A 23,458-nucleotide genomic window follows, 5' to 3' on the forward strand; every position below is an offset into this window, starting at 1 on the left:
TCTATTGACTGTGGTTGTAAACATGATCTTGAGAACCAGGGGAGTATCCCAGGCTTCTATTGACTGTGGTTGTAAACATGATCTTGAGAACCAGGGGAGTATCCCAGGCTTCTATTGACTGTGGTTGTAAACATGATCTTGAGAACCAGGGGAGTATCCCAGGCTTCTATTGACTGTGGTTGTAAACATGATCTTCAGAACCAGGGGAGTATCCCAGGCTTCTATTGACTGTGGTTGTAAACATGATCTTCAGAACCAGGGGAGTATCCCAGGCTTCTATTGACTGTGGTTGTAAACATGATCTTCAGAACCAGGGGAGTATCCCAGGCTTCTATTGACTGTGGTTGTAAACATGATCTTGAGAACCAGGGGAGTATCCCAGGCTTCTATTGACTGTGGTTGTAAACATGATCTTCAGAACCAGGGGAGTATCCCAGGCTTCTATTGACTGTGGTTGTAAACATGATCTTGAGAACCAGGGGAGTGTCACAGATTTTGTATTGATATGCCTGTGCATATCCTGTTGTGTCATACAATACCTTTCATCCACTAAGTTGTTTTTAACAGAAGGATTTGCCTCATTTAAAACAAAACGCCAGGCTGTGGGTGTCTTGTATATGAATAATACCCGTTTGTTTTTCCCAACCCTTTTATTTATGGCCACATACTCTACTCTGAGCGGATATGACGAGGGGATTTGAGGGGATTTCTCTTCTCAGAGCATGGGTCTTCTTGTGCTAGTTTAGCATGTCACATGGCTGAATACAGAGCTCCATGATGAGCCTCGAGGGAGGAGAGGAGCGAGAGAGGAGAGAGAGGAGCAGGTGAAAGAGCGAGGTGAGAAAGAGAGACTGCTGCTGACTGTTTATACATGCCTGGAAGCTCGGGCGGTTTGAGGTTTGTGTGTGTGTGTACTACTGGGGTGTGTTTGGGGTGTGTGTGTGTGTGTGTGTGTAGTATGTAGGGCTGGGCGAATTGGCCTATAAATCATATCTATATTGTTTTCAAACTTATGGCCGATTCACTATATGTACAGTATCTCGCTTAAAACAAATCTCTAAATAAGCTTTGTTGTACAATTTTTAAAGGTCAAATTTAGTACATTTGAAACAGTCAGCAATAATCTACGTAAATCAGGGTTTGTGAAATTATACCTAGGCTAAATATAAGCCTTCCGCAACGTGATGTTTTTGCAAAAATCACTGCTCTAGCTTACAGGTTTGTCTATGAAAAATGCAATTTTGAGGATAAATTTAACCAGAACCATTCATACATAATGTACATTCACTAATAATGACTCATTTCTTATAGCAGGCATTATAGAACCTCACATGCAATAGCAAGTTAAAACCACTTGTCAGAGAGGAAGAACTGTTGGAGCTAGGAACATAAACATTTTGCTACACCCGCTAACATCTGCAAAATATGTGTACTCTAACAATACCATGTTTGTTGTTGTGAGTGGCATGGGGAGGGGCTTGGTGTGTGTTAATGGGAAGGTGCACACAGCACAGAAGGCGACGACGACACAAAAGACAACATGAGAACAAGCGGACATAAACACTCATTAAAAACTAAAAACACAACTAGATTCTTGCGATACAGGCATTTGGAATAACGCGCTAAAACCATAAATTCGAATGAATCTATTATCACCCTGCCCTAATTGTGTGTGTGTGTGGAACTGTGTACTACATCCTCTCACTCCTCTGCTTACTACCACATGGGAACCAGGTGTGAAATGATTTGAAACCTTTTTTTAAAAACATATTATTCCTAACCTTTTTTAGAGTTATTATTAACACCCTTAACTGTTGGTCTGTTCCAGCTCAGCAAGAATCGTCATGGTAACATTTTCTCTTGATTTAAGGTTCTACTCTAAATGACTTTTTATCTAAAAGTAAATCTTGTCCTTGGAAGGTAGTGAACGATAACAAAATGGTTTAGAAATGATTACACCTCCCCTGTCCAGAAGCACCGTTGAAAAATGTTTTTGTTAATTCACTATGACGATTAAATTATCACAACTAAATAAGTGTGATTGCAGTCTATACCTTCTCCATGAATGTGTAGACAAGTTGAGTCAAAATATGACAGGAAATTGCTATTCATTTAGTTAATCATAATAACCGTTAGTCACCTTTCATGACTTCAAACACACCTTGATGATGTTGTCTGGCTGTCGGCTATGTTACAACATTTACTCTGACATGGCACCAGTGGTGGAAAAAGTACCCAGTAAAATCCTACTTGAGGAAAAGTATTTGGTTTTAAATATACTTAAGAATCAAAAGTAAATGTAATTACTAAAATATACTTAAGGATCAAGTATAAATCATTTCAAATTCCTTATTAAGGAATCTTCTTTTTAAATGTTGTTTTATGGATAGCCAGGGGCACACTCCAACACTGAGACATACAGTGCCTTGCAAAAGTATTCATCCCTCTTGGCGTTTTTCCTATTTTGTTGCATTACAACCTGTAATTTAAATAGATTTTTATTTGGATTTCATGTAATGGACATACACAAAATAGTCCAAATTGGTGAAGTGAAATGAAAAAATAACTTGTTTTCCCCCCAAAAATATAAAAAAATGGAAGTGGTGTGCATATGTTAACACCCCCTTTGCTATGAAGCCCCTAAATAATATCTGGTGCAACCAATTACCAAGAAGTCACATAGATTTCACACAGGTGGACTTTAATTAAGTGTCACATGATCTGTCGCATGATCTCAGTATATATACACCTGTTCTGAAAGGCCCCAGAGTCTGCAGCACCACTAAGCAAGGGGCACCACCAAGCAAGTGGCACCATGAAGACCAAGGAGCTCTCCAAACAGGTCAGGGACAAAGTTGTGGAGAAGTACATATCAGGGTTGGGTTATAAAAAAATATCAGGAACTTTGAACATCCCACGGAGCACCAATAAATCCATTATTAAAAAATGGAAAGAATATGGCACCACAACAAACCTGTCAAGAGAGGGCCGCCCACCAAAACTCACGGATCAGGCAAGGAGGGCATTAATCAGAGAGGCAACAAAGAGACCAAAGATAACCCTGAAGGAGCTGTAAAGCTCCACAGCGGAGGTATAACTTAAAGATCGCTGTACACCAGCAGGAACCCATCCAACTTGAAGGAGCTGGAGCAGTTTTGCCTTGAAGAATGGGCAAAAATCCCAGTGGCTAGATGTGCCAAGCTTATAGAGACATATCCCAAGAGACTTGCAGCTGTAATTGCTGCAAAATGTGGCTCTACAAAGTTTTGACCTTGGGGGGGGTGAATAGTTATGCACGCTCAAGTTTTCATTTTTTTTTCTTATGTCTTGTTTGTTTCACAATAAAAAATATTTTGCATCTTCAAAGTGGTAGGCATGTTGTGTAAATCAAATGATACAAACCCCCCAAAAAATCAATTTTAATTCCAGGTTGTAAGGCAACAAAATTGGAAAAATGCCCAGGGGCTGAATACATTTGCAAGGCACTGTAATTTACAAACAAAGCGTTTGTGTTTAATGAGTTGGCCAGATCAGAAACAGAAGATGACCAGGGATGTTCTCTTTAAGTGTGTGAGTTAGACCATTTTCCTGTCCTGCTAAGCATTCAAAATGTAACAAGTACTTTTAGGTGTCAGGGAAAATGTATGGAGTAAAAAGTACATTCTTTTCTTCAGAAATGTGGTGAAGTAAAAGTATAAAGTTGTCAAAGACCAAAAAACTACTTAAGTACTTTACACCACTGCATGGCACCCTATCCCCTATATAGTGCACTGCTTTTGACCAGCAGCCATAGGGGATCTGGTCAAAAGTAGTGCACTATATAGGGAATCTGGTCAAAAGTAGGGCACTATATAGGGGATCTGGTCAAAAGTAGGGCACTATATTGGCGATCTGGTCAAAAGTAGTGCACTATGTAGGGTGCCATTTGGGACATAGACCAGGCATTCAGACTGCTACAGACTATTGAGTCTCTTGATTCCTTAGCTTAACCTGTTAAACTGGCTCTGTATTTTAATAACACACCTCCATGATCAGGTATCGTGACACCTCCGTGAATACCCAAATGAAGTTAGAAGATTTGCTCGATTCTGATGACACTTGAAACTATATAAGGCTAAGCCTTTGCAGGATTAGTCCGTCCCCCCCCCCCCCCCCCCCCCCACCACCAGTATTTGGCATAATATACACATGTCATGAAGACAGCACCATGATGCCCTGTAGTATAGAGTTAATACCATTCACATGTCATGAAGACAGCACCATGATGCCCTGTAGTATATAGTTAATACCATTCACATGTCATGAAGACAGCACCATGATGCCCTGTAGTATAGAGTTAATACCATTCACATGTCATGAACACAGCACCATGATGCCCTGTAGTGTATAGTTAATACCATTCACATGTCATGAACACAGCACCATGATGCCCTGTAGTATAGAGTTAATACCATTCACATGTCATGAAGACATCACCATGATGCCCTGTAGTGTATAGTTAATACCATTCACATGTCATGAAGACAGCACCATGATGCCCTGTAGTATAGAGTTAATACCATTCACATGTCATGAAGACAGCACCATGATGCCCTGTAGTATAGAGTTAATACCATTCACATGTCATGAACACAGCACCATGATGCCCTGTAGTATAGAGTTAATACCATTCACATGTCATGAACACAGCACCATGATGCCCTGTAGTATAGAGTTAATACCATTCACATGTCATGAAGACAGCACCATGATGCCCTGTAGTATAGAGTTAATACCATTCACATGTCATGAACACAGCACCATGATGCCCTGTAGTATAGAGTTAATACCATTCACATGTCATGAACACAGCACCATGATGCCCTGTAGTATAGAGTTAATACCATTCACATGTCATGAAGACAGCACCATGATGCCCTGTAGTATAGAGTTAATACCATTCACATGTCATGAACACAGCACCATGATGCCCTGTAGTATAGAGTTAATACCATTCACATGTCATGAACACAGCACCATGATGCCCTGTAGTATTTAGTTTATACCATTCACAACTTTCTACTTCAGTTAGACCGTGCTGATGGAAATCTAGTTGGGGCCAGTCAGTCTGCGTCCTACATAGCACCCTAAAATAGACTGTTATTTCCCCGTCAGACAAACAAACATGTCTGGAGGCTGATCTTATGGAGTGGGATGTGGTATGGAATTTGACACTGATATTGACCTGAATGTCTTTCTTATGCCAGCACTTACAGCACGGACTAAAGTGGTAACTGGTAACCATGGTAATAACACAGTTGGTTACAACTTTTCATAGTGAAACACAAGGATGAAATGCTTGGCAAAGGCAGACACCTCTGACCTCTACTCCGATGCCTGCCCTTGGCAGTATGAGTGGATTGTTAGGTGCTGGAGACGATGAGTGATATTTGATTGCCAAGGAAACACTTTGTCATAACCTCTTTTCATATCAACAGTTATTTGTCTGAGGCTTATCCTGGTGCTCTGAGGTGTAGAAGACCACTATCAGTAAGAGGAGAGGATCATGTGAAGTTGCATGTCTATTCCTGCAGGCTGGCATAGAGAAAGAGTGGATGTAGTATAATGGGCCATTGCCCTTATTACAAAGCGTTGCATCACATTGGATCATATGATATGATACAATCTGCCCAGTGCCCCGCCCACATTTCTGATCCATCTTCAGTAAACCTGAAGATGTTTAATCTAGTGGTGATGTTATCTGATCTCACTCAGTTTGACGCTATCTGGTTGATTCTAACTGAATTTAGAGATAATTACAAGCTATATTAACCTTGCTCCTTCTCGCTCTGTCATTTTATTTATTCTCTACATTGTTCATAACACAATGAAGATATCATTCCAAACTTAAACTAGACTTATGTTCAACTTTAAGGTTTTTATTTATTTTATTCACTTTCTCTACCGTTTAGTTCTCTCTTGTGTCTGTGAACCCTCCCTCTCTCCCTGTTCCAGTGGAGCTCTGCCAGCCAGGCCTACTACAGATTGTAAGCTACTCAGCTGCTATTTTAATTTATTTATATATTTATATTTAAGTCAGTTAAAAGCAAATTTGGCCTAGGAACAATGACAGCCTAGAAACAGTGGGTTAACTGCATTGTTCAGGAGGCAGAATGACAGATTTTTACCTGGTCAGCGCGGGGATTCGATATAGCAACCTTTTGGTTACTGGTCCAACGCTCTAACCACTAGGCTACCTGCCGCCCCTGATGAACCAGAGTTAGCCAGAGGACCGCACTAAATAGTCATCATTTCCTCTTCTGCCGCTCTGTTTGATCTGGGACAGATGCTAGGAAGAAGTAGGACGTGGTTTTGGGGGTCCACAGAGGTGATTTATAGCTGGAGTCCGTCTGTGTGCCAAAACAAACATGTTTTGTCTGACAATGACAATGGATTTGTCAAGAGCACAAAAACACATCTGGGACTATACATTTGAGATGCAGCTGATATACAGTGTATGATTGAGGGCAACATTTCCCTACCAAATGCCAAAACTAAGTGAGACCAGGGGAGGGCCACACTGACCTGTACCAGGGTCCAGCTGCTCTTCCAACTGGAGAGGGAAAACAAAAATATGTTGTTATTAGCCAGGTCACCTCAGTCTGACGACACTACTGTATCCTGTCTGTATTGACCTAGCATCTACATGACTCATCTTCTCCGCACTTCTTTTTCTTCATATTCCTCTTCTTCGTCCTCTCTATCGTGTAATGTTTACGATTTACAGCATGCCTTGGGGATATCGTATTGCTGCCTGTCAGTCCTTCCTGTCTCTATTTCCATAACTTCCTGGAGCTCAGTGGTACACTGTGTTTTTCTTGCTCAACATACAGCACATGTCTTCTATACAGCACATGTCTTCTATACAGCACATGTCTTCTATACAGCACATGTCTTCTATACAGCACATGTCTTCTATACAGCACATGTCTTCCATACAGCACATGTCTTCCATACAGCACATGTCTTCTATACAGCACATGTCTTCTATACAGCACATGTCTTCTATACAGCACATGTCTTCTATACAGCACATGTCTTCTATACAGCACATGTCTTCTATACAGCACATGTCTTCCATACAGCACATGTCTTCTATACAGCACATGTCTTCTATACAGCACATGTCTTCTATACAGCACATGTCTTCTATACAGCACATGTCTTCTATACAGCACATGTCTTCTATACAGCACATGTCTTCTATACAGCACATGTCATCTATACAGCACATGTCTTCTATACAGCACATGTCTTCTATACAGCACATGTCTTCTATTCAGCACATGTCTTCTATTCAGCACATGTCTTCTATACAGCACATGTCTTCTATTCAGCACATGTCTTCTATTCAGCACATGTCTTTATACAGCACATGTCTTTATACAGCACATGTCTTCTATACACAGTAGAGGAGTAAAGAGGGATGGTACAGGGGTTCCCAACCTTTTATACTCACGGCCCCCTGAGTAAACATCTTTCCAAGGTACGCAATGACTAATATGACCAGAGGACCTGATGATGCACGACCCAATTTGGAAATTGCTCCTTGTGCATTCTACTATTTACAACATTCAAGAGTAAGTTTAAAGCCGGACTGGGTTCCCCCTGCCGACCCCACAGTTTGGGAAGCACTGGGATAGTAGAAACCTGATGTTCATCCATCGTCCCCCACATTCTGGTCATTCCTTTTTCCCACTAGCAACACTCTTAGAAAGAGGGTTCAACTGTCCTCATAGGAGGACCTTATGAAAACAACTCTTTTTGGTTCCAAATGGAACCCTTTCGACAATACAAGGTTCCATGTAATTACTAAAAGGTTCTGAATAGAATAAAAAGGGTTGTTGGCGATGAACAAGGTTCTAAACGTGTAGCTAGCTCCCCCACCGTTCTGTACATGTCTCTACATCCCTAACATTCCTGTTGAATCAAAATATTCCATTCCCTATCCCGTGGAGGCGTCAGGAATTTTTGCATGTAGCCTGTGTATGCAGGAGTCGGGGTACATGGAGACGTGGGTGGGTGGGTGTCAAAGGCCGCCATTGTTGGAATGAGAAGCAGATGTTAGTATGGAACTCTCCTGACTGCAGCAGTTTCTCACTGCTGTGCATTGAGCGTCCCTCTTTCCCTCTTTTCTCTCTCTCTGGCTCTCTCCATGTCTCTTTCGCTCTCCCTCACTCGTATCTTTGTCGGTGTGTGTGTCTCTCTCTCTCTCTCTCTCTCTCTCTGTCTCTCTCTCTCTCTCTGTCTCTCTGTCTCTCTCTCTCTCTCTCTGTCTCTCTCTCTCTCTCTCTCTCTGTCTCTCTCTCTCTCTCTGTCTCTCTCTGTCTCTCTGTCTCTCTCTCTCTCTCTCTGTCTCTCTCTCTCTCCCTCGTCTTAATCTCTACATGTATTTTATCTAAAACTGTTCTTTTTTTCTCCAGTCAGTTTCTCTCTTCCTTCTCTCTCTGTAATATTAAAATGTGTTTCTCAGCCACCCCTGCCTCCCTCTGGTTTTAGTCTCTCTGTTCGTGTTCCAGGGGATTTCTGGCCCAACCTCTGTCTATAGTCCTGGAAGGGTTCATATAGGAGCACCCCACCCCTGTGATGTCAAACAAGGCATTGGGAGAGACAGAGACTTTCAGATATTTAAAAATGCTCTCTGTCTCAATGGTGTTAAGTACTTAAGTAGTAGTTTCAAGTATTTTCTTGTTACGTTTTTGGGGTTATCTGTACTTTATTATTTGTATTTTTGACAACTTTTACTCCACTACATTCCTAAAGAAAATAATGTACTTTTTACTTTACATACATTTTCCCTGACACCCAAAAGTATTCGATACGCATCGAATGCTCGGACAGGACAGCAATATGTTCCAATTCACACACCTATCAATATAGCACGTTGTCATCCCTACAGCCTCGGATCTGGCGGACTCACTAAACACAACTGGTGTGTTTGTAAAGGATGTCTGAGTGTTGGCGTGTGCCCCTGTCTGTCTGTGAAAAATAAATAAATAAATGGAATCGTGACGTTCGGTTTACTTAATGTCAGGAGTTTGATGTATATAGCTTTTACTTTTTCCACAACTGTACTGAAGTACATTTAAAACCAGATACTTTTGGACTTTTACTCAAATAGTATTTTACTGGGTGACTTTTACATGAGTCATTTTCTATTAAGGTATCTTTTACTTTCATTCAAGTAGGACATTTTAAGTACTTTTTCCACCACTGCTCTGTTGTATTTCGGGGCTCTTCTGTGTCGTGGGTCTGCCTGGCTCTGAAGCTAGCTTGCCACGTTGACAGAAATACTCCATCCTGGCCGCTATCCCGGGCTGAAGGCAGGAAGTGGGTCTCTCTTTCTGTCTGACTGCTGGGCTGCTGCTGTGGACACTGCTCTGGTGTTGAATCACTATTAGTGATGGGAAGTTGTGGACACTGCTCTGGTGTTGAATCACTATTAGTGATGGGAAGTTGTGGACACTGCTCTGGTGTTGAATCACTATTTAATGATGGGAAGTTGTGGACACTGCTCTGGTGTTGAATCACTATTTAGTGATGGGAAGTTGTGGACACTGCTCTGGTGTTGAATCACTATTTAATGATGGGAAGTTGTGGACACTGTTCTGGTGTTACATCACTAGCCTACTGGGCTGCTGTGGACACTTCTGGTGTTTCATCACTGGTCTGCTGGGCTGCTATGGACTGTTCTGGTGTTTCATCACTAGCCTACTGGGCTGCTGTGGACACTGCTCTGGTGTTTCATCACTGGTCTGCTGGGCTGCTGTGGACACTGTTCTGGTGTTTCATCACTGGTCTGCTGGGCTGCTGTGGACACTGTTCTGGTGTTTCATCACTAGCCTACTGGGTTGCTGTGGACTGTTCTGGTGTTTCATCACTGGTCTGCTGGGCTGCTGTGGATGAATAGGGGATGGAAGGCAGCAGTAATGTTATTATCCAGCCCTCTCACACAAAGCCTTCATGCCAGAGATGGAAGATCCCCAGCCTGGAATCCAAGTTGAAACCATGGTGAAAATGAGCATCTCAGTGTGGACTCCAGGCTGGATGAAAGAGCAGAGGGAATCTGTGTAGAGCTCCATCTCTAACAGTCTATGGAACACTGGGATGTCTAATGTGTTGATTAGACATGACACAATCGGGTTCTAAACCATTAGTGATCTGATGACTCACCCCTCTCTCACACAGTGTCCTACTGACTGACGGTTTACCCCTCCTCACCCGGCCCGCCCAACACAGGCATCCTCGTCATTTAGCTCAACTGTACTGAGTTTCAAGTTTCCCTTTTTCTCTATTGTCACGTGCACAAGTAGAGTGAAATGCCTTTGTCGCTGAGTGGTGTTATTACTACGTTGGGAGTGAGGATTATATTCCTACCTGAAAGTGTAAAAGGGTATGATTTTAACCACAACATTAGACTAACTTCTTTACTTAACAAGATAATATAACTTACAGGATGCTATTAAATATAATGTAATTCTTACCTCACCAATACATCTCATGACCATAAGGAATAACAATAATATGATTATTTATATTGTACATACATTTATATACACAGTTGGGGTCTCACACATAAAGACACATATTTTATTACATAAGTCATTGATTTTATTTATGTTTGGTACTAGAGCGAGTAGGTAAAGAAAAGGTCAGACATGATAGATAATGGTGGTTGTTAGCACGCCCCCTCTCTCTCTCTGTGTGTGGTGTGTTATGTTGTAGAGTGAGAGAGTGATCCAATTATGTCAATCTTTCCCCTAATTAACCTTCATGCCATCACACACACACCTGCTGTTGTGTAGTGTGGGGATGGCTGTTGTGTAGTGTGGGGATGGCTGTTGTGTAGTGTGGGGATGGCTGTTGTGTAGTGTGGGGATGGCTGTTGTGTAGTGTGGGGATGGCTGCTGTGTAGTGTGGGGATGGCTGTTGTGTAGTGTGGGGATGGCTGTTGTGTAGTGTGGGGATGGCTGTTGTGTAGTGTGGGGATGGCTGTTGTGTAGTGTGGGGATGGCTGTTGTGTAGTGTGGGGATGGCTGTTGTGTAGTGTGGGGATGGCTGTTGTGTAGTGTGGGGATGGCTGCTGTGTAGTGTGGGGATGGCTGTTGTGTAGTGTGGGGATGGCTGTTGTGTAGTGTGGGGATGGCTGTTGTGTAGTGTGGGGATGGCTGCTGTGTAGTGTGGGGATGGCTGCTGTGTAGTGTGGGGATGGCTGTTGTGTAGTGTGGGGATGGCTGTTGTGTAGTGTGGGGATGGCTGTTGTGTAGTGTGGGGATGGCTGTTGTGTAGTGTGGGGATGGCTGTTGTGTAGTGTGGGGATGGCTGTTGTGTAATGTGGGGATGGCTGTTGTGTAGTGTGCGGATGGCTGTTCTGTAGTGTAGTGCGGAGGATGGCTGTTCTGTAGTGTGGTGATGGCTGTTCTGTAGTGTAGTGCGGAGGATGGCTGTTCTGTAGTGCGGGGATGGCTGTTCTGTAGTGTGCGGATGGCTGTTCTGTAGTGTAGTGCGGAGGATGGCTGTTCTGTAGTGTGCGGATGGCTGTTCTGTAGTGTAGTGCGGAGGATGGCTGTTCTGTAGTGTGCGGATGGCTGTTCTGTAGTGTAGTGCGGAGGATGGCTGTTCTGTAGTGTGCGGATGGCTGTTCTGTAGTGTGGTGATGGCTGTTCTGTAGTGTGGTGATGGCTGTTCTGTAGTGTAGTGCGGAGGATGGCTGTTCTGTAGTGCGGGGATGGCTGTTCTGTAGTGCGGGGATGGCTGTTCTGTAGTGTAGTGCGGAGGATGGCTGTTCTGTAGTGTAGTGTGGGGATGGCTGTTCTGTAGTGTAGTGTGGGGATGGCTGTAGTGTAGTGCGGGGATGGCTGTTGTGTAGTGTGGGGATGGCTGTTCTGTAGTGTAGTGTGGGGATGGCTGTTCTGTAGTGTAGTGCGGAGGATGGCTGTTCTGTAGTGTAGTGTGGGGATGGCTGTTCTGTAGTGTAGTGCGGAGGATGGCTGTTCTGTAGTGTAGTGTGGGGATGGCTGTTCTGTAGTGTAGTGCGGAGGATGGCTGTTCTGTAGTGCGGGGATGGCTGTTCTGTAGTGTAGTGCGGGGATGGTTGTTCTGTTTTAGACAGGAAGGAAGTGATGCTTCTACACCAGTCACACACACACACACACACCTCCTGGACGTGGCCCATCAAAAGCTCTTTGCTGAGTGTGCTCAGCCAGCCTGACCTGATACACTGCTACCAGCTGTCAGGGTGTGTTGGTGTACATCAGAACACGTTTGAATAGCGATGAAATAGATCTCCATGAACAGTTGTGTTATCGCTGCATCGTTGCACAAAGCAGGGAATCAGTTAGTTACACACAATGATTTATATAAACTCAGCAAAAAAAGGAATGTCCCTTTTTCAGGATCATGTCTTTCAAAGATAATTTTAAAAAATCCAAATAACTTCACAGATCTTCATTGTAAAGGGTTTAAACACTGTTTACCATGCTTGTTCAATGAACCATAAACAATTAATGAACATGTACCTGTGGAACGGTCGTTAAGACACTAACAGCTTACAAATGGTAGGCAATTAAGGTCATAGTTATGAAAACTTAGGACACTAAAGAGGCCTTTCTACTGACTCTGAAAAACACCAAAAGAAAGATGCACAGGGTCCCTGCTCATCTGTGTGAACGTGCCTTAGGCATGGTGCAAGGAGGCATGAGGACGCAGATGTGGCCAAGGCAATAAATTGCAATGTTCGTACTGTGAGACGCCTAAGACAGCGCTACAGGGAGACAGGACAGACAGCTAATCGTCTTCACAGTGGCAGACCACGTGTAACAACACCTGCACAGGATCGGTACATCTGAACATCACACCTGTGGGACAGGTACAGGATGGCAATAACTGCCCGAGTTACACCAGGAACTCACAATCCCTCCATCAGTGCTCAGACTGTCCGCAATCGGCTGAGAGAGGCTGGACTGAGGGCTTGTAGGCCTGTTGTAAGGCAGGTCCTCACCAGACATCACCGGCAAAAATGTTGCCTATGGGCACAAGCCCACCACAAAACTGTTTGACCCTCCAGCATGACAATGCCAGCAGCCATACTGCTCGTTTTGTGCGTGATTTCCTGCAAGACAGGAATGTCAGTGTTCTGCCATGGCCAGCGAAGAGCCCGGATCTCAATCCCATTGAGACCTGTTGGATCGGAGGGTGAGGGCTAGGGCCATTCCCCCCAGAAATGTCCTTGAACTCGCAGGTGCCTTGGTGAAAGAGTGGAGTAACATCTCACAGCAAGAACTGGCAAATTTGATGCTGTCATTGAGGAGATGCACTGCAGTACTTAATGCAGCTGGTGGCCACACCAGATACTGACTCTTACTTTTGATTTTGACTCCCCCTCTATGTTCAGGGACACATTATTCCATTTCTGTTAGCCACATGTCTGTTGAACTTGTTCAGTTTATGTCTCAATTGTTGAATCTTATTATGTTCATACAAATATTTACACATTTTAAGTTTGCTGAAAATAAACGCAGTTGACAGTGAGAGGATGTTTATTTTACATTACATTTTACATTTAAGTCATTTAGCAGACGCTCTTATCCAGAGCGACTTACAAATTGGTGCATTCACCTCATGATATCCAGTGGAACAGCCACTTTACAATAGTGCATCTAAATCTTTTAAGGGGGGGGGGGGGGGGGGGGTTAGAAGGATTACTTTATCCTATCCTAGGTATTCCTTAAAGAGGTGGGGTTTCAGGTGTCTCCGGAAGGTGGTGATTGACTCCGCTGTCCTGGCGTCGTGAGGGAGTTTGTTCCACCATTGGGGTGCCAGAGCAGCGAACAGTTTTGACTGGGCTGAGCGGGAACTGTACTTCCTCAGAGGTAGGGAGGCGAGCAGGCCAGAGGTGGATGAACGCAGTGCCCTTGTTTGGGTGTAGGGCCTGATCAGAGCCTGAAGGTACGGAGGTGCCGTTCCCCTCACAGCTCCGTAAGCAAGCACCATGGTCTTGTAGCGGATGCGAGCTTCAACTGGAAGCCAGTGGAGAGAGCGGAGGAGCGGGGTGACGTGAGAGAACTTGGGAAGGTTGAACACCAGACGGGCTGCGGCGTTCTGGATGAGTTGTAGGGGTTTAATGGCACAGGCAGGGAGCCCAGCCAACAGCGAGTTGCAGTAATCCAGACGGGAGATGACATGTGCCTGGATTAGGACCTGCGCCGCTTCCTGTGTGAGGCAGGGTCGTACTCTGCGAATGTTGTAGAGCATGAACCTACAGGAACGGGCCACCGCCTTGATGTTAGTTGAGAACGACAGGGTGTTGTCCAGGATCACGCCAAGGTTCTTAGCGCTCTGGGAGGAGGACACAATGGAGTTGTCAACCGTGATGGCGAGATCATGGAACGGGCAGTCCTTCCCCGGGAGGAAGAGCAGCTCCGTCTTGCCGAGGTTCAGCTTGAGGTGGTGATCCGTCATCCACACTGATATGTCTGCCAGACATGCAGAGATGCGATTCGCCACCTGGTTATCAGAAGGGGGAAAGGAGAAGATTAATTGTGTGTCGTCTGCATAGCAATGATAGGAGAGACCATGTGAGGTTATGACAGAGCCAAGTGACTTGGTGTATAGCGAGAATAGGAGAGGGCCTAGAACAGAGCCCTGGGGGACACCAGTGGTGAGAGCACGTGGTGAGGAGACAGATTCTCGCCACGCCACCTGGTAGGAGCGACCTGTCAGGTAGGACGCAATCCAAGCGTGGGCCGCGCCGGAGATGCCCAACTCGGAGAGGGTGGAGAGGAGGATCTGATGGTTCACAGTATCAAAGGCAGCCGATAGGTCTAGAAGGATGAGAGCAGAGGAGAGAAAGTTAGCTTTAGCAGTGCGGAGCGCCTCCGTGACACAGAGAAGAGCAGTCTCAGTTGAATGACTAGTCTTGAAACCTGACTGATTTGGATCAAGAAGGTCATTCTGAGAGAGATAGCAGGAGAGCTGGCCAAGGACGGCACGTTCAAGAGTTTTGGAGAGAAAAGAAAGAAGGGATACTGGTCTGTAGTTGTTGACATCGGAGGGATCGAGTGTAGGTTTTTTCAGAAGGGGTGCAACTCTCGCTCTCTTGAAGACGGAAGGGACGTAGCCAGTGGTCAAGGATGAGTTGATGAGCGAGGTGAGGTAAGGGAGAAGGTCTCCGGAAATGGTCTGGAGAAGAGAGGAGGGGATAGGGTCAAGCGGGCAGGTTGTTGGGCGGCCGGCCGTCACAAGACGCGAGATTTCATCTGGGGAGAGAGGGGAGAAAGAGGTCAAAGCACAGGGTAGGGCAGTGTGAGCAGAACCAGCGGTGTCGTTTGACTTAGCAAACGAGGATCGGATGTCGTCAACCTTCTTTTCAAAATGGTTGACGAAGTCATCCGCAGAGAGGGAGGAGGGGGGGGGGAGGGGGAGGAGGATTCAGGAGGGAGGAGAAGGTGGCAAAGAGCTTCCTAGGGTTAGAGGCAGATGCTTGGAATTTAGAGTGGTAGAAAGTGGCTTTAGCAGCAGAGACAGAAGAGGAAAATGTAGAGAGGAGGGAGTGAAAGGATGCCAGGTCCGCAGGGAGGCGAGTTCTCCTCCATTTCCGCTCGGCTGCCCGGAGCCCTGTTCTGTGAGCTCGCAATGAGTCGTCGAGCCACGGGGCAGGAGGGGAGGACCGAGCCGGCCTGGAGGATAGGGGACATAGAGAGTCAAAGGATGCAGAAAGGGAGGAGAGGAGGGTTGAGGAGGCAGAATCAGGAGATAGGTTGGAGAAGGTTTGAGCAGAGGGAAGAGATGATAGGATGGAAGAGGAGAGAGTAGCGGGGGAGAGAGAGCGAAGGTTTGGACGGCGCGATACCATCCGAGTAGGGGCAGAGTGGGAAGTGTTGGATGAGAGCGAGAGGGAAAAGGATACAAGGTAGTGGTCGGAGACTTGGAGGGGAGTTGCAATGAGATTAGTGGAAGAACAGCATCTAGTAAAGATGAGGTCAAGCGTATTGCCTGCCTTGTGAGTAGGGGGGGAAGGTGAGAGGGTGAGGTCAAAAGAGGAGAGGAGTGGAAAGAGGGAGGCAGAGAGGAATGAGTCAAAGGTAGACGTGGGGAGGTTAAAGTCACCCAGAACTGTGAGAGGTGAGCCATCCTCAGGGAAGGAACTTATCAAGGCGTCAAGCTCATTGATGAACTCTCCAAGGGAACCTGGAGGGCGATAAATGATAAGGATGTTAAGCTTGAAAGGGCTGGTAACTGTGACAGCATGGAATTCAAAGGAGGCGATAGACAGATGGGTCAGGGGAGAAAGAGAGAATGTCCACTTGGGAGAGATGAGGATCCCAGTGCCACCACCCCGCTGACCAGAAGCTCTCTTTTTGCTGAATTTATATACACTAGATGACTGATGGGGGTCACTGTTCTGAAGCTACAGTGCCTCCATCTTGGCACTCCCTCACCATTTACAAAATATTTTGGAAGCTATAGAAATACATTTACGAACGTCTAATCTGTTTTTCACGTTTATTATATTAGACACCTTAATGCATACTTTTAAATGATATTATGTGAGCTAAAAATGAAGAAAAAATATATTTGCCAAGAATTCCAGAAAATATAATTTTGGGAAGATTACTAATGTTACTGTCCCCACTACAACAACGTTTTTAAATACATGTGATTTTGTCCTTGAAACATTTGATTATAATACTGTAGAATTCCATTCCTATGGAGGACTGCTCCTACTGGGGAATGTCAATATGGCCGACCGGTGGCTTCTGTAAGGACCGACGCTGGAGATGAGAAGCGGGTACGGGGAGTCAACATTTGAATAAGAAACAGATATGGAACAAGACAGGCACAGCGTCAGCACACGGGCAACACAACGACATTTGACAATCAATGCAGCAGCAGGGAACATAGATGGGGAATTGACAAATATAGGAGAGGTAATAAACAGGTTATTGAGTCCAGGTGAGTCCAATAATACGCTGATGCGCGTGACGGGGAAAGGCAGGTGTGCGTAATGCTGGGGGAGCCTGGCGCCGACGAGCGCCAGGGGGGAAAAGCGGGAGCAGGCGTGACAGCTTCAAAGCCTCTTAATGGTCAATGCATAGCATCAGCAATCCAGGGTTTATATACATCATGGGTTGCATGGCACGCCCACCCTCATCTTCCTCCCTCCTAGCCACACCATCGCCATCATCAACTACTTTCATCCAGTTCCTCTCCAGATAGAGACAGACAGATGTTCCCCTGGACTCAGTCAGGGTTATGTTTCAAATGGCACCCTATTCCCTATATTGTACACTACTTTTTACCTGGGCTCTCTACTAATTCTCAAAAGTAGTGCACAATATAGGGAATAGGGTGCCATAGGGACTCAGTGAGGGACTATGGCAACATGATATTCTCCTGTGAGATCACACATGACAAAGTCTGTTTTCAGTTGCCTACTGAACTGTACGCTCTTCTCAAATATACTCGTCACAAGCTGTGAAAAAGCTCTGTCCATTTTGCACTTTGGTGTTTTTATTATAAACTTTAAGGTAATTTGTTACGTTGTTTTCCCAAACTTGTTGGAGGGAGACATACCATTTTATAGTCCCTGATATTTGTATAATATGTTATTCTATCTGTTTATTATGTTGTGTATGAATTCATTGTTTTTCAAACCTCTCCTCGGGAACCCCCAGATGTTTCACAATTCTGTTGTAGCCCAGAACTAGCTCACCTAATTCACCTAGTTAAGGGCTTGGTAGTTGGATGACAAGTTGAATCAGATGTGCTAGCTCTGGAATAGTTCAAATATATAGAACAGCTGGGGGTTCCCCGATCTCTACATTCCCATGCAGCAGTGCTAACGTGATGTCCCCTCTGTTTGTCTTCTACAGTGTGTGGGACTGCCCTGTGTCCTGGTGCCTCCCATGTCCTGGCCTGCTGAGGCTGTAGCTGCTGCTGGGCCTGGTGTCTGCTCGCTGGGCTTGGGCTAGAGCTGAACCAGGGCTTCTACTGGTGCTGGTTGAGTGTCCCATCCCAGGGGCCTGGAGGAGCCTAGTCCGTCTGGGCCAAAGGGCCTCTCCGGACCACCTCCCAGACACACGAAGATGAACAAGCTGACCAGCTTCCACAACAACAAAGCTATGCAGGACCGCCGCTGTGTCTGCGTCTTCCTCCCCAACGATGACACGCTCAACGTAATCGTCAATGTGAGTACTGTGGGGGTCTCGCCTAGCTGTTTAAGATGAATGGCCTTACTGTAAGTGGCTCTGGATAAGACCGTCTGCTAAATTACTCAAATGGAAATGTGTGTCTATAGTACCTCAATACTTTTCAGGTACATATGAGGTAAGACTACTGGTACGACGACTGCAGCAGGGAAACAGTTATATGTATGATTGGATTATATTTGTGAGTAACACACATATTATAGTGTATTGTCCAAAAGCCAGGGTCAGGAATGGCAGTAATTGTTTTCAAACTGGCAATACCATTCATGGTTGTTTCACAGTGTGTCTAAATGACTCTCTGATCTCCTCCTGTATGTCCTGACCTCTAACCCCATGCTGTGTGTTCACTCTCTGCTCAGGTGAAGACATTGTGTCAGGAGCTGCTGGTCCAGGTGTGTGACCTGCTCCGACTGAAGGACTGTCACCTGTTTGGACTCAGCGTCATTCAGAGTAAGAATGGTTTACCATTGTGTGTGTGTTGCTGTGTCTGACATCTCTCACCTCACTGTAACGTCTTTTCCCATCTCAGCCTTACTGAATGGGGTCCATTGTCTCTGTGGTTAGTCACAATAGTTTACTGTGTGTTATATCAGCGCAGTTAGCAGTTAGCCTTTCCTCTGTACAGTCCCAATGAGTTACGCCTCAATTCTCCAGAAGTGTGCACTTCTCCCCACACATTGAAAAGCATTGGATTGATGTGTATACATGGGAGGAGCCATCTCTGTCAAACAGCCTTAACCAGTCCTTCTGGTGCTGTCTGTCTGTGTGGCTGTCTGTCTGTCTGTGTGTCTCTGTCTGTCGGTTTCTCTGTCTGTCTGTTTCTCTCTATTGGTTTCTCTCTATCGGTTTCTCTGTCTCTGTTAGTGATGCATCGATATGACATTTTTGTACGATACCGATATCCAATATTTTCCTTGACAAAAAAAAACGATACCGATATTGAACATTTTAGCAGCCTTTTAAGCATTCTAGTACAGTTAAATACTTAACACACACGAACGCAGCGGTCGTGATTGGGAGTCCCATAGGGCGGCGCACAAGTGGCCCAGCGTCGTTCGGGCCGTCATTGTAAATAAGAATTTGTTCTTAATTCACTTGTCTAGTTAATTAAAGGTCACACACACACCACACTGACCAAAAAGTTATTTTGTTGGCATTTACGTATGTCCCCATTACCAGTAAAATATAATCAAAACGTATTTCTTTCACTTACTTGCTGTGCTGTTTCGTTGTTCATTTGTTAAGTCGTTTCATTCTCAACCAGGATTTCTATGGAACGCCATTTGGGTCTTTGCGTGTCAAAAAAAGATGCACGTCAAATAACACAATTTGACCAATCAGGACCTGAATGACTGCACGTCACATAATTTAACACGTGTATTAATTATTTACGTAGTTATTACACATTGATTACACTATCACTCATATTTCATATGTCACAACGATTCATCGACACGTAGGCTATGATGCTGGTAAAGTTGTCTCACGCACCTACAGTGCTGGCCATTAAGAAAAAAAGCTAGCTAGCTCATGGATACAATGTCCTTCCCCAAAAACATAGCAAAACGACAATCTGTTTCAGTAGCTATAGTCAGCTAGCTAACTATATAGCTAGGTGTCATCTAAAATAACCCTAATTTATAAGACAGTTCTTATTTGATTAATGCTGGTCGGACCCATCTATGTGACGCTAACCACAATAAGGATTAGCCACAATAGTGGACTTTGCGGTTAGCCTTAAATAAAAGTACGTCTTTGACAGTGATGCAAATTAATACAAATATTATGATTATGCCATAATTGAATAGATCATGGTAAACAAGTTTGGAATGTTACATAAAATCAACAAAATACTATTTGTTAATTTGACAAATCTGTTGAAATCACACTGGATGTGTTATACTTTAGAATTGCATTGTGGGCATACTTATTTCACTGAACAGCCTTACCTATGGATTGTGGATCAATGACATGGGGTATCAATCTCCTCCTTGACACCCAGAGAACATTAGTGCCGTAGCTCTTATTGCGGGCTCTGAAACAACTGTGAATTGAGCCACATTTATTGTCAACCTATGTGTATTGAACACTATTCCCAAGGAAAAACAATACTGCGTGGAAGTCTGATAACTCTGAGGAGGACGTTGGAGAAAAAATATCTTGGGTATTGCGTAGACTGATACCCCATTTCATTGATCCCCAATCCTTAGGTAAAGCTGTACAGTGCAATATGAATGTCAAGACACACAATAGGCCGACTGGGGAGGTGACCTCAAGTAGCTGAACTTTCAATAGGCGAACAACAAGTGGCTACCTAGCTAATACTTACAAGGATCATTGCTAAGAATAATGAAAATGACTGCAGTTTCTACTGGTCATTGTTTTCAGGCTGTTTGTATTGGTGCTAGCTAGGTACCAAGCTAAAGCTAGCTAGCTACCCCAGAAGTTTCGGTCGAACAAATAATGCTTAATTACCAACACGGTATTGTAAACGCATCGTTCGTGGCCGGTGTTTGCTAGTTTTCTGACTTTTTTTTATACTGCTTTGACAGTACTATTGATAGTAGTGGTGGCGTTTGGCACGTGCAAATTCAGAACACACAACATTCTGTAATAGAACTGTTATTTGACGTGTCAAATTATAAGCTTATTTAACTCGTCAAATAGTGTTATTGTCATATAGTACTCACTTAATTCGATTCAGTAGACTTTATTGGCATGGCCAGATTTTCTGAGTGCTGTCCTGAGGCTCTATGGGGTTGGTTTGGGTTAGTGAACAGAGCCTCAGTTCACTGAAGGGACTCTTCTCTTGTTTCGTCTCTTGACATTGTAAGGCTGTGTGATGAAATGTTTCGGGGTCACTTGTTTTTAGGTTGTTTAGTAAGTAGGAGGGGGTTTTGGCCCAATTCTGCTCAACATGCGTTATTGGAGGTTTTCTTTGCACTTACAATAGTCTTGCAAAACTCTGCATGCAGTATTTCCATTGGATGTTTGTCCCATTTGGTAAATTCACTATTAGAGAGTGGACCCCATACTGTGCTGCCATATAAAGCAATTGGTTATAAAACTTAATGATACAATTTTGAGCCAGATTCTAATTGGAATTTTGATTTGAATGGCATATGATCTCTGTCTATGTCACTGAGGGAGGGAGAGGGAGGTAGGGGGAGGGAGAGAGGGAGACTAGCTGACTAGTCTGCTGCCTAGTTGCGCTAGATTGAGGGTTGGGTGGGGTGACAGAAGTATGTGGGTAGAGTGATTGGTCAGTGCGAGGGGGGTGGAGCTGGGGGGTAGAGCAGGGGGGTGGTGCTGAGCTGGGGGTGGGTGGTAGGTATAGAACTGGGTTTGGGCTAGGGGTTAGAGTGTGGGTGGTTAGTCACTGTTTGCCTTGTGATTTTGCGCTGTTCTGACAAGCAGCTCAGGAATGTCCCTAAATCAGCCCCACTGGTTCCTGGTCAATAGACCTGTCCTGCAGGACATGTGATTGCCATCAGATGAGATGAACCCATTTTCAGAACAGCACTGGCTGACTGGCCCTGCTGCCATTTGTTTTCCTTTGCAGCTGCTTGCAATTGTCACTGCCTTTGTCTGTCAACTACCTATGTCTGTCTGCTACACGGGAGTCAATGGGTGACTCATTCCATGCATATCACCGACCCAGAGACAACTCTGTCATCATAAAGTGACTTAAGTTAACCCTTTGTGTGTGTCCCTCCAGACAATGAGCACATCTACATGGAGTTGGGTCAGAAGCTGTCTAAGTACTGTCCCAAGGAGTGGAAGAGAGAGGCCAGCAAGGTGAGTCAGTCTGCACAACCAAATAGTACCCAGCAAGCACATAACGTTCTGAGAACCATATGTTTCTTAGGGCTTGGTGTGAGCGTGGTTGTCCTATGGTTATTTTGCATACAACCTCCCACAACTTTCTGGTAAAGGTGCAGGATAGTTGCTTGGCTTTGCTCAGCAAATGTAAGGAATTTGACCAAAAATAATTACTTTAATTAGTTGGTATTTCATTTTATTTATTTAACCTTTATTTAACCAGGAAGGGCTCATTGAGATTTAAAATCTCTTTTTCAAGAGCGTCCTGGCCAAGATAGGCAGCACCAAGTCATTACAAAAAATTACAGACAGACAACATGAAAAACTACAAGTAATCTAGTAAAAACCATTCATGAATTCACAAGTATAACAATATCAAAAACAGCAAATTAAAAACATTGACAGGTCAGGGAATCAGCCTCAAAATCCTTCATCAGTGACTTAAAAACACCAATCGGGACAAGTTCTTCCAGTTTAAAATTATTTTGTAAGGTGTTTCAAGACGATGGCGCAGAGTACATAAAAGACCTTTTACCAAATTCAGTTCGGACATTTGGAACAGTTAGCAGGATAAAGTCCAGTGAACGAAGAGAGTACCCACCACATTTCTGAACAATAAAAATGCCCAAATAAAAAGGTAGTAAACCCAAAATGGCTTTGTAAATAAAAGTATACCAGTGACTGAGCCTACGAGTGACTAGAGAAGGCCAGCCAACCCTGGTATACAAAGTGCAGTGGTGCGTAAGGGTTTTGCAGTTTAAAATAAATCTCAAAGCTCCATGGTAAAGAGTGTCAATTGATCTCAAACACTGAGCGGAAGCATTCATATATAAAATATCCCCATAGTCTAGTAAAGGCATAAATGTAGCTGATACTAGCCTCCTTCTGGCTTCAAAAGAAAAACAGGCCTTATTCCTAAAATAAAATCCCAATTTCAGCTTCAATTTTTTTGTAAGTTGTTGAATATGCAATTTAAAAGAGAGGCCGTCATCAATTAGAATTCCAAGATATTTATATGAGGTTACAACCTCAATCTCCTTGCCCTGACAGGTAGTAACAGGTGAAAGGTTCAGAGGTCTATTTCTTGCATTAGAAAACACCATTAGTTTAGTTTTGTCAGTATTGAGGATAAGCTTCAATTGACACAAGGTATGTTGAACAGTATAAAAAGCAGTTTGCAAGTTCTGGAAAGCTTTTGTAAGAGATGAGGCACAACAGTAAATAACAGTATCATCAGCATAAAAATGAAGTTGTGCATTTTGGACATTTCTGTCTAAATCATTTATATAAATAGTGAATAAGAGAGGACCAAGTACAGAGCCCTGGGGCACACCATTCAGGACAGACAATTTAACAGACATAAGCCCATCAAATTGAGTGCAATGAGT

General features: G+C 44.2%; 1 protein-coding gene across 1 annotated transcript in view; it reads left to right on the forward strand.

Annotated features, from left to right (window-relative positions):
* The window catches only part of LOC120023653 (FERM domain-containing protein 6-like), a 60,226-nt gene that overhangs the window by 12,305 nt on the left and 24,463 nt on the right, over positions 1-23,458 (forward strand). The window contains exons 2-4 of the mRNA XM_038967703.1: positions 17,913-18,227; positions 18,608-18,698; positions 21,967-22,046. Coding sequence (XP_038823631.1) covers positions 18,126-18,227; positions 18,608-18,698; positions 21,967-22,046 — 273 coding nt within the window. The 5' untranslated portion in view covers positions 17,913-18,125. The remainder of the gene's footprint in view (positions 1-17,912; positions 18,228-18,607; positions 18,699-21,966; positions 22,047-23,458) is intronic.

Source organism: Salvelinus namaycush, chromosome 28 (assembly GCF_016432855.1).
Source record: "Salvelinus namaycush isolate Seneca chromosome 28, SaNama_1.0, whole genome shotgun sequence".
In the NCBI taxonomy this organism is placed as follows: Eukaryota; Metazoa; Chordata; class Actinopteri; order Salmoniformes; family Salmonidae; genus Salvelinus; species Salvelinus namaycush.